Here is an 11,436-nt window from a genome sequence, read left to right as displayed (position 1 = left end):
TGTCCGTCTGTATTCATACAATTAATTACACACCATTATAAATAACTGTTTTTATTGCTGGTGTATAAACAGTAAAGATCGTCGTAACCAAACTAAATATCACCGTTTTTACAATGAAAACTGAAAACTGCGACAAAACACCAAACAACAGTAAATGTGTTAATTAATCTGAAAATAACATCTGACCACTGTTTTCTTTTATCTGACAGCATTAAATTCCTGAGTATGCTGTTCTTCTCAACAATTTAACGAACGTATATTAACAAAATATTTTGCATATTGTGCAGTTAGACTGCATCAGAAAATGTTAATGTATGCATTAAATGTCAAATATCCATGTGAAGCCAGTTTATTTACTCAAGTACTGTACTCAAGTACAATTCTGATGTACTTTCCATGATGTACTCCATTTTGCTGTTATTTTATACTTCAAACTAACTCCATTTAATTTAAAGTTGTGCCGTTTCAAAATTTAGAAAGAATTATCAGTGAACTTACAGTATAGAACGACTTTATATACATACATGTACATATACATACATGTGATTTACTTTTTTTTGTAAAGTAGTATTTTAACAGAATATCTTTACTTTTACGTGAGTCAGACTTTTGGGTGCTTTTTACAACACTGACTGTCCCAAATGGCTCAAAACTGAAGAGAGTTCAAAAGTCCCAAAATACAGTTTTCCACACTCACTCATGTGCCTGATCCTGTTATGTGTTGTTTTTTTTTTTCGCATCCTCACACGAGCACGTGTTACATTACTGTCCAGTATCAATGTCCTTCCATTAAGGAGGTGTTTGCAGTCAGGACGAGTTGTGTGAAGACTCTGTGTCAGCCGTCTGTGAGTTCCCAGAGCTCTTTGTTTCGTCTGTTTTTGTCATGTGACGTCCTCTCTCTTCATTCAAAGAGCCGATGAGCTGGAGCACGTCAGGGTGGTGGAAACGACCTGAGAAACAACAATGCAAGGAAACGCAACTTGATTCAGAATTTTTTTCAAATCTAAAAGAAAACTCTTAAGCTGCATATGTATATATTAAACAAATAATGCATAAAGAAATGTAAGAAAGAAAGAGAGAGAAAGGTTGGAAATGTACCGTTGGTGGAGTCAAAGAACTCCTGCAGTCGTCCCGGCGTTCCCTCCAGCTCCTCGTACTCATGAGCCTGCAGGATCATCTCCAGGAGGTCGAACTGTTTCACCAGCCTGGCCTCCGGACTGCTCTGGGTCTCGTATTCCTGCAGTTAAGACAAATGCGTGTCTGCTATTAGATTAGTTTGATTGTCCATTCACAAGCTCAAAACAAAAACCCACAGGTTCATACCTCCCACAGGCCGTAAATCTCCTGTTTGAGTCCCTCCGGCAGGAGACCTGCCAGATGTGTCATGGCTTCCTGAGAGAGAGGTCGAGAAGGGGAAACTATGAAGTATCAGGAAGCATTGACACGCTCTGTTGTGTTTGGATGTGAACACAAGCTTACCTCTTCTCTCCTGTGTTTCTCTGCTTTACTGACGTTGTCTGATGGAGCGATGTCTCCCACAATGCACTCTGCCATGTCATGAACCAGAGCCAGCTTTATACATCTAAAGATAGTGAAGGAAAGCACAAAATATGAGCACGATAGAGGTAGTATTTAAGTATTTCATAACCATTTCTACAACCCAATACTTGGACTAAATTCTGATGAATATTTCCACTTTAAATGTTGTTAGGTGGTCATATAGAAGTAATAAAATAAAGGCTATATCTAAATTTTGCTTTTATTTCATTTTGGAAAGTTGCTGCTGTGCTATCGGTGTGAGTGACGTACCTGTCCTTGTCCACTGTGGGGTCAGTGATGGTCAGAGACATCATGGCCATGCGGTACATGTGGTCTGACACGCTCTCAGGTTTCTTCACGTTCCTGTAAACCCAGCCGGTCCGCGGGACCCTCTGCAGGGAACGTCGACCACAACACACAACTCATCAGTGGCACAGAAGAGGGAAAAAAATCTAACCAGAAATGTGTGACCTCACTGCACAAATCATTGAGAAGTTATTGTATGACTGTGCATCATTACTAGACTTCTAATCTAATAATCTTATAGGCATTTTTAAGCAAAAACTAACTGGCTCCTGCTCATGTAAGGTGAATATTTTCTGCTTTTCTTCATCTTATATGATAGTAAACTTAAACCTTAGATTTATCTAGGTCTTGTACTGTTGGTACAAAACAAGACATTTGGAGGTGTCAGCGTAAGCTCAGCAAACTGCTTCTTGTTTTCAGTACTGAATAAACAAACTGATCTTCAAGGACAACACAGTTTCATACTGTTTCACTTTGTTTATATGTGGCGGACCCTGCCACCTTTCCAGCTTCAAACACTGTGCTGGGGACCTTATTTTCCTCTGAGAACAGCTTGTTTATTCAGTTATGGAACAATAAACATTTCTGAGTTTGTATTATTACCTCTTTAATACTGTAAATATTAAAATTCTGAGTTTGAATTTCTTCTCCAAAACTACACGACGCCCCTTTCACTGATTAATCTATCTAGATGAATCAAAAATGGAAATATTAGCTGCAGCACTTCGCACAGCCAACTCGGTGTATTAGCAACTGTAGCTACATGTTTAAAGCACACAAATTAACAATAAAGCAATCCAGCTTTGGAAAATGCAAGAATGATGAGTGATAATGATAAATTATTCAGTCCAGAGGGGATTTTTTTCACTCTAGCAACAGCAAAAACTAGCCATTGAGTTTCAATACCTGCAGTCCCAGAGCCACATAATCTAGTTTAATTACGATATTTGTTCTTCATTTTGGTCCGGGAATTAATCACCTGAAATGTTGCCTTAGTTTTGGGAGAAGTCTTACTTTGAGCTGTCCGATAAGTTTCATAAATTGCAGCATTTTGCTCATGCCGGCTGCAGCCTCCATGGTGGCCGCCATTACTGTCAGATGACCCGGATGCAGTAAGACGGTTCTCGCTGGTGTAGTAGCACAAAGCAGCCGCCAGGGGGCGACATAAACAACACAACGAGCATGAGTTTAAAGACATATAGTTTAATCCTCTGCCTGGTTAGTAGATATTTTTATTCTGGTGTTTTAATGTTTAATCGAAAAATATTCACTTGGTATTATTTTGTTTTTTAATATTTTAAATTATCCGCTAAAAGCAGTCAGAACAACTGTAGGTGGCAGTAATGCGACAGGCGGACGCGTAAATGTCACGAAGAAGAAGCGGCTGCACCGGAAGTTGGAGAAGCGGGAGATTGGAAGACGTAAACAAACCTGTTGTTGGGTTTTCACACTGGAAGTCTGCGAAAAATGCTGAACAAGGCACCCAAATTAAAACACACAGTAAAGACAAAAATGAAGAGCAACGTAAACGTGGGGCCGGCGTCAGAAGCGATGGTAGGTGGCCGACAGCAGTGGTTCCTGACGCGCTAACTTACTGTTTGTTTTGACTGTTAGCTTTGTTCGTGGCTAATGCTAACGAGCCTCCCATGTTTCTCAGATTGAGCTCCTGACGCTGCTGTTTCTGAACAGTCTGGCCGAAGAGGCGAAGGCCACAGCGTTTGAAGAAAAATCAGCAACTATAAGAGCTCAACATCTCAAAGCAGTGTCCAAGGTTAGTCCGAAGAGGGCTCAGATCATCAAGTTTGCTGCTGGTTGAGCTGCATTTGTGACAGTCAACACTCACAGAGCACACTTACACGTTAAACAGCTCTATAACATCGTGTTATACACATTTCTACATATAAAGAAACCGTATATTAACTTAATATCTTGTGTGTCACGTGTCTAAATGACTTCTGATCAGAGCTTCAAGTATTCTTTCATTAATATCCTGTAAAATGTCAGAAAATAATAAAAATATGTCATCATAATTTCCCAAAAACAAAGGTGATACACCTATAGAGGCTCAATTTGGTATTGAGGACTATAAAAATAACAGAATATTCATATTTGAGAGGCTATAACCACTTACATTTTGGACAATGTGCTTTAAATACAGCATACACGATCAATCGATTATGTTTAGAAATGGTTGTAGATTAATTTCCTGTCGATCAGCCCTACCTCTGATGAACCCTTCAGTGCACGAGACAAACGTTTTCTGTACATGTACAATTGGGTTAATGCACTGTATTTTATAGAGGTCGGTTTGTCTGAAAGATTTTCTGACATATTGTAATGTGACCTTAAACTAATGTACAAAACTAGTTGCAAGTTTTAGAAAACTTCATAATTTTTTCTTGTTGTCGTTGAATCAGCGGTTTTATTGGCATGATCTGCAGATTAGGTAACAGAGAAGTGTCCTAGACTTTTGTCAGCAGCTCACATAATGTATATTTGTCTTTTGCAGTTGATGTTTAGTGTTTTTTACTTACAGGTTTATCAAAACTTTTCAATTAGAGATAGAATATAGGATAGGGTATTTACGAAAAAACATTTTTGAGGACAGAGGCTTAATTTATACTGTCCAAACCAGTTTTAAAAAGTTAATTTAGATACTAACTATCAAAATCTCTGTATTAGAGGCTCCAGTTATTGGAAAGTTTCTTAAATTCTGGCTGTAGTCTGAGCAAACGTTGAAATGCTTCAGGGAAGTTAACTAATAAAGACTGTGCTGCTGTTTAAAACACACCAAGTGCTGGAATCGACTCAAGACACTCAACAGTGTTTTTAATGTCACTTGTACCCATTTCTTGTTTAAACTTCAACATGAAATGACATAACATGGAGTGTATTTGTTTAAATTTAATTGGATTTAGTCAAACATTAAAGACAAACAATTATATAATTTTTTAGTATCTATAATTGATGTTGAGAGTTATTGATGAGATGTTGAGTGTTTCTTACCATGATTATATTTTTTTCTTGCAACACTTTTTGAACATGCGATAGACTTACAGATATTTTCTTCTTTCTTCGTAGAAAGTGCTGAAAAAAGCGAGAGGATGAAGACAATGACGTCCCTCATCATCATTATAACAGCATTATTATGAATGCACATTATTATGAATTTCTTTTTTATTAACTTTATTTTGATTTTTGTTTTCTGTAATTAAGGCTTTTGTTTCTTTTATGCTGTCCTTTGTCCTTGTAAATGTCTATTATCCTGTCATGTAAGTTTTTTGTTTGTTTGTTAAATTCTTATACTGAACAAATGACTCGTGTACTGGTTTATGTTTTAGACTTCAGTCTTCAGATGCTAAACATGATACATACTATCTGTAATAGCAGACTTGTTTACAGAGATGTGGACTGTATTAGGCTTTGGATAGCCCGGAGTAAGTTAGTACTTCCAGATCTCCTCAGCCCCCGTCTCGCTCTCCTACCATCCGTCACGGTCGGTGTTTTAAGCTGCGTGCTTCACAGCCTCTTCACTGAGCTCGGGCTCAGCCTCCTCCCAAATTCCTCACTTCTTCACGCTACGTAGATTATCTGTGTGCTGAGATGCTCCGCTGCTCGTTCCTTATCACTGCAGGGTTCCAGAGACATTTTTGTATGTATGTGAGCAGTCAGGTCAGAGTTTGTGTACTATCTTCTAATATATTATTGCAAAATATGTTGCGTGCCAACGCATGTTCTCCCGAACCTTGATAGCAGGTGGTGACCGGAGAGCTGTTTCTGGTTTGTATTACAGAGGATCTTTATAGCCTTGGCCAGTATGAAACTGAAGACCAAGTGATTTCATACAAATTGCATTTGGATTTTGGCTTAATGTGAACATGATCACAGGTATGTGTCCATGTGGTTTAAATTTATCACAAACTTTATTATTCATGGTGTCCTCTGTCTTTATCACGTTCCTTTTTTTCCTTGTCTTTCTTTTTGGCAGCTAAAGACATTCCTTGGCCTCCAACCGTTATTTTCCTCAAGAATCTGATCTGGCACCCCAGTGAGCACAGCCGCATCATGTTTATGTTCCCAGTCAGGTTGAGGAGGTGTTACAGGGTTTGTGGAGCTCCACCCTTCTGACCTTAAACCCCTGGCACCTATCTCTCATTCTTATATCCTCGTTACAGAGCCCTTATGCATACATTTCACTCTATGTTCTCCACAATCTAATCTATAAATCTCCTGTAGCAGATGGATGGTTGATGTTGCTCGGTAGCAGCTGGCTGAGGCTCCTCAGGTGTTATTTTATCGTCCTCCTCTCTATATTTGCTCTTGTTCTCCAGGGATTTGACAAACACACTCCTCTTCTTCTGTCAAAATAAAGAAGTAGTCTGAGCACCTGTTGACAATTTAAGCCCTGTCCAGCTCCTCTGTCTGTCCGCCGTCTGGCTGACTGCGTGTAACTTTTAGCTGCGTCACTCTCAGATAAATCTGCTCCAGTGTAAAATATCACTGTAAAGCTCCTGCTGATTCCTCTTGACATCTTTCCAGACAAGCAAGGAAAGCACGGCAGTCCTTTCTGGCAGAGATGCTGTTTTGATAACTTGCTGTGCCTTTTCTTAATCAGGAGCACATGGCTTCAAAAGTGACATTTTCTGTTCTTGCCTTGGCTCTTTGGAGGAGTAGCATTATTTTGGTCTCACACAATATGACATTGAGAAATAAGCAAAAGCAACGTCGCCAAATTTGGCTTATTAGCAAATCTGGGACTTTCTGATCTTATATCATTTGACAGGCTCTGAAAGGATTATGGAGCGAGCAAAAAGAAACATGATTTGCAGAGGGAAACCGATTCCAGGAAGGGGAACACCAGAGAGTTCAAATCTGTTTTTGAAGAACCACAGAGTTCCCAAAACAGGCGATAATATGTACCAGGATGCCAGACAACAGATCCTCTGGAGAACTTTCATCACCTTCCAGCCTGTTTGTGGGAATCAAAGCTCTTCTGTGACAACTCCATCCCTATTTCTGTTTTGTAATTGGGAGGTAGTTAAATCTCTCTGTATTTTGGGTTTTAATTTCCTCAGTCCAGTCTTCATGGGAGACATTAAGTGCTCTACGGCTTAAGTTCAATTAAATCTAAACAGTGTGGGTAACATGGTAATTGCAGTTTATATATACATTTTTTACTGTATTCCATTATTTTGGCTTCATCCTGCAGTTGTGAGAAGCCTTTAAAAAGCTGCTGCTGATGCTGTGATGACATGCTCCAAAGAGCAAAGTCATGCCTGACTGATTTAAATGGAACCAAATGAGGAGATATTTTGTTGCCATGGATACACACTGAGGTACAAGACGGGTTTGTGTATTTGATCTGCTACAGTCGCCTCGAGACCAGCTCCCTTATCAACCTACTGTGGTTAATGTTAATGCTTTGGGACATTGTGTGTGGCACTAGTGCTGCAACTAATTAATTAATTTCAATGTTGATTAATCTGTTCATCATTTTCTTGATTCATTGATTGGTTATTTCAAATGTGAATTAGTTATTCCCAAAGCCAAAAAAGGTCCTCAAGTGTCTTCTTTTATCCACCTTTGTAATATGCAAGAATTGGCCACCTTTTGAATTCACAATAAAAACAAATATGGGACTATCACTAGAGTAACTGCTAACTGCTGCTAAATGTAGCTGCCATTAGCTAGTTAGCCCAGTCAGCTGTGCAGCTAGCGGTCCACGGTAACTTCAGTTGATCTCTCTGCAACACGATACATAGATGTCATAATGTAAAAATCTTACATTTTGCCCATTTTAAGAAGCTGGAATTAGGAAATTTTGACTTTTTGTCTTAAAATTTAATCAAACGGATTAATTGTTAATGAAAATAGTTGCCGATTAATCTAATAAATATCTAAATAATTATTGATAATAAGTGTTATTAGCCTAATGATGAGAATTAGGGGGCTACAGTCAATTATGTTGTATTGCGAAAAATATTTTAAGATCCCCTCCAGACATGTTTTAAGATACAAACGAAAATCTGTTTTGAATAGATGTTTTTGTTTAGATCCAGACTGATACTAATTATAACTATGACCATAACTAACTAATAAAAATGGGGGCCGATGCTGATACCGATGTTAAGTATTAAAAAAAGTTCCAATATCGATATATCGGCTGATAGACAATTTTTATGGACTGATCCCTAAAATGTGGTTATCAAACACTTGTGAAAATATATGTGTATAGAGGCAGGATATTGTACAGTTTAATAACAGAGTTTAAACTTACAATAACAATAAAGTTACAATACAACAGTAAACAGTTAACTTAAATCGGAATTTGATGATATAACGTCACGCTTAGCATTTTTTCTGCTTTATACCGATATACAGTATCTGTGATATTATCATATCAGCCAACTGATTTATCTGTTAGGCTCTATTTTTGTTCTCACAGAGAAATTACTTACCTCTAATTAATTAATTGAAACTCATTGAAAAGTCGAGAATTTATGACAATACAAATATTATTGATTTTAGAAGTTAACTACTGAACATGAACTGTCTCCTGGTTCACTGAAAAGTCCATCATCAGTGTATCTGCACCAGACTCTATTGGCTCCCAGTTGTCCTGCTTGCACAGACGTACCTACAAGTCTTAAACTGAGATTTAAAGTGAGCACAGAAACTTTCCCAATTCAGCAGATGAATGTGAAAACAGCCTCTGCGGAGTGAAGGTCAAACATCCAAGTGAAGTAATAACACGCACAACACATTTTTGAGTGCAGGGGGGCTTTAAAAGACAAACTATCGTAAGATTTAGTCAACTAACAGATGTAGAGAGTGTGACAGATGAAGTCAAAGAATCATGTTAATGCCAGCACTGCTCCAATTCTGTGAGGAGACGCTGTTAGATGTGATAACGGATCAGGAGGAGGGTCGTGAAGGAAGGGCAACACAGGAGAGGAGGCTGGGAGTGTGGGAAACAGAGACAAGCCCACAGCAGCAGCAGCTCGCCACAACTTACATTAGATCAGCGTTGCGACTATCATGATGGTTTCTCTTCTGTTTGCATTCTTCATGGCATTCTGACGGCTTCAGTGATCTCATGGAATGCACATGGGATTTTCCTTCAAGAAAACTTTTGGCTCAACCCTGCACTCGACCGCTCTCGTACACCAGACTGAGGTCTCTACATGGGATCGTTTGAATGAACTTTGTGGAGGAATTCACAGGCACGTTTACTTTTTAAAACGCATGTCATGGGTTTTGGGATGTGATGGCACGGCTGGATCAGTGCTGCACTGGAGGTGAAGAAAAATGCGGATACCTTTTTTAATTTGGGTTCTGCACCTTGTGAGTCTTACAAAAGGCCTGGACAACACAAAGATTCTGCGATACAGACGTAAGTGTTCAAGCGTGACTTGTCATTTCCACCTCTCTCACACTCTTGTTAGACGTGGCTGATGTGAAATGTGCATTATCTCTCCACAACAGCAGACAGACAAAACATATGGAGACAATAAGTGTGTTCTTTCAGCTTTCAGGGAAAAATCTGCTCACACAGATTCACACTGGGTTTACCCACTTTCACACTGAATTTGAAAGCTCTGATCTCATCAAAGCAACTTTAAAATTGCATACTGTAAATGAGGCAGACACACACACCTTGTATCCCTGTATCCACAGGTAGCTCCTCTGTGAGCAGACTGTGTCCGGCAGGTTGTGCGACATGCTCGGCCCTCAATGGCTGTCTGTCCTGTAAACCTCGCCTCTTCTTCCACTTGGAGCTGGACGGGATGCGTCAGAGGGGCGCCTGTCTGTCCTCCTGCCCCCAGGGCCACTACGGCACACGCTCCCAGCACATCAGCACCTGCACCAGTAGGTACCAAACATTGTCTGATTCTGTTGAAGAGACCTTACAGTGGCAGATGGCTGAACATTTAGATTAAATATCTCTTTTCTTGTGGTTTGGAGCCCCGGGTAAGGCTTAGAATACATACAAACTGATTTAAAGGAAAAGTTTACCCAAAAATGAAAATGAATGCTGCGATGATGTTTTGCTGTGAAGCTCCAGAAATGTTTTGTGGACTACGAAACTTCACCCGGAGCGAGCAGATAATGACTACATTTTCATATTTGGGTGAGCCTTTCCTTTAAAGCCGGATAGTGTCGAGAGAATAAAGTGAACAAGAATATATATTGGTGCCATTTCCATTGGTCTGCAGGGTGCAAGGAGGACTGCGCTTCCTGTTTCAGTGAAAATTTCTGCACGCATTGTCATCTGGGTCACTTCCTGTTCCGGGGCAAGTGTGAAATCAGCTGTCCGAACGGGCTGACAGCGAATTCAGCACTGAGAGAATGCACAGGTGAGCACCCTTGTGCGCAGTATACATGTGTCTTTGTGCATGTAATACTGAAATGAGGTCTATTTCAGAGTGCTCCACGGGCTGTGAGGTGTGTGTGAGGAGGAACATGTGTGTGAGGTGCAGAGCAGACCTGTACCATCTCCACGGCCTGTGCCATCTCACCTGCCCAAGGGGGTTTGAGCCTGATGTGCAGCTTATGCAATGCCTCCCCCAAGGTGAGAGACATTCCCTTCCTTGTTATCACAAGTCTCAAGTCTCATTTGCATTTTCCCAGCTTGCTACCTGAGCATATCTTCTCTCGCTGTCTCCCTCCTCAGTGCACTGTGAGGTCGGGGAATGGACGGATTGGGGTCCGTGTGTTCGGAGAAGGAGCATGCGGGTCTACAGGAGGGGAGAGGAGACGCGTACCCGACAGGTTCTACAGTCCCCGAGTGTCAGCGGTGACCCCTGTCCACATGTGTCAGAGATCAGGAAGTGTGTCATCAAAAAGAGAGCAAAGAGTCCAAAAAGGTTGTAATATGTTGAAAGGGAGCCCATTGTAAACTATCTGTTTATATTACAGAGATATTCGACTTGTTGCTGCACATTCGTCAGTGGCTGCTAATTTAAAGACTTGCCACGTGTCAAAGTGTAGTTATATTCCTCTATTTTTCTCTGCAGTCTAACAGGAGTAGATAAAAGAAATGGATTGGCCTCATCTGGACTTTGGCTGAATCTGAAGCTGAATATTAATCATGTGCAAAATTGATGCTTGTTTTACAAACTGACTGTTGTCTTCTTATTTGTAATAAAAATAGTTGAGAAAAACATGTTTTTGTCATTAGCCTTTCATCTGAAAACTGGAAAAGAAAAACAGCTACATGCTGTACAGCCAACACTTACTCCATCCTTTTACCACAGAAGACATTTTGATGTATGAAACGAGGGAAAACACAGTTGTAAATCATAAAATAGAGGACGGCTGGATTCCCTTTTAGCTGCATTAGTCTCAGGGTCCTGATGTTGTGCGCGCTGACTCACTGTAACACAGTCATGGCTTAACAGGACACATGATGGAACAGATCCATGATGTTATTAATAACACCTGTGCCTTTCAGACTGTAAAAAGTCAAGATTTCTGCTGTAAAAAGCCACAATACATACATAAAAAACATAAGAGAGCAAAAGTGTATTGTAAAAAAAAAATATTAGTAATATAATTGTATTACTATTATTATTGCTATCATCTTTATTA

General features: G+C 39.8%; 2 protein-coding genes and 1 pseudogene across 2 annotated transcripts; 2 read left to right on the top strand and 1 right to left on the bottom strand.

Annotated features, from left to right (window-relative positions):
* Positions 1–25: 25 nt before the first annotated feature.
* On the bottom strand, positions 26–2,934 carry hddc2 (HD domain containing 2). Its single transcript, XM_073492532.1, has 6 exons — positions 2,860–2,934; positions 1,810–1,931; positions 1,480–1,582; positions 1,324–1,392; positions 1,099–1,237; positions 26–950 (listed from the first exon to the last, which is right to left on the bottom strand). The coding sequence occupies exons 1-6, from the start codon at positions 2,932–2,934 to the stop codon at positions 808–810; spliced, it is 651 nt and encodes a 216-aa protein (XP_073348633.1). The 3' UTR covers positions 26–807.
* Positions 2,935–3,262: 328 nt separating this feature from the next.
* cenpw (centromere protein W) lies at positions 3,263–5,159 on the top strand. Its single transcript, XM_073493341.1, has 3 exons — positions 3,263–3,399; positions 3,503–3,616; positions 4,927–5,159. The coding sequence occupies exons 1-3, from the start codon at positions 3,313–3,315 to the stop codon at positions 4,951–4,953; spliced, it is 228 nt and encodes a 75-aa protein (XP_073349442.1). The 5' UTR covers positions 3,263–3,312; the 3' UTR covers positions 4,954–5,159.
* Positions 5,160–9,090: 3,931 nt separating this feature from the next.
* On the top strand, positions 9,091–10,719 carry LOC141017740 (R-spondin-3-like; annotated as a pseudogene).
* The last annotated feature ends 717 nt before the right edge of the window (positions 10,720–11,436 follow it).

The sequence above is a fragment of the Pagrus major genome, chromosome 22 (genome assembly GCF_040436345.1).
Source record: "Pagrus major chromosome 22, Pma_NU_1.0".
Taxonomy (NCBI): Eukaryota; Metazoa; Chordata; class Actinopteri; order Spariformes; family Sparidae; genus Pagrus; species Pagrus major.
Note: the sequence above shows the minus strand (reverse complement) of the source record. Positions and strands in the feature narration are given on the sequence as shown.

Excerpts from the sequence above, each read along its gene's own strand:
- hddc2 (XM_073492532.1), bottom strand. The coding sequence starts at position 2,934 with ATGGCGGCCACCATGGAGGCTGCAGCCGGCATGAGCAAAATGCTGCAA. Across the intron at positions 1,238-1,323 it reads AGATTTACGGCCTGTGGGAG|GAATACGAGACCCAGAGCAG; the intron begins GTATGAACCTGT and ends TCTTAACTGCAG. Across the intron at positions 951-1,098 it reads GTTCTTTGACTCCACCAACG|GTCGTTTCCACCACCCTGAC; the intron begins GTACATTTCCAA and ends GTTGTTTCTCAG.
- cenpw (XM_073493341.1), top strand. The coding sequence starts at position 3,313 with ATGCTGAACAAGGCACCCAAATTAAAACACACAGTAAAGACAAAAATG. Across the intron at positions 3,400-3,502 it reads GGCCGGCGTCAGAAGCGATG|ATTGAGCTCCTGACGCTGCT; the intron begins GTAGGTGGCCGA and ends CATGTTTCTCAG. Across the intron at positions 3,617-4,926 it reads ATCTCAAAGCAGTGTCCAAG|AAAGTGCTGAAAAAAGCGAG; the intron begins GTTAGTCCGAAG and ends CTTTCTTCGTAG.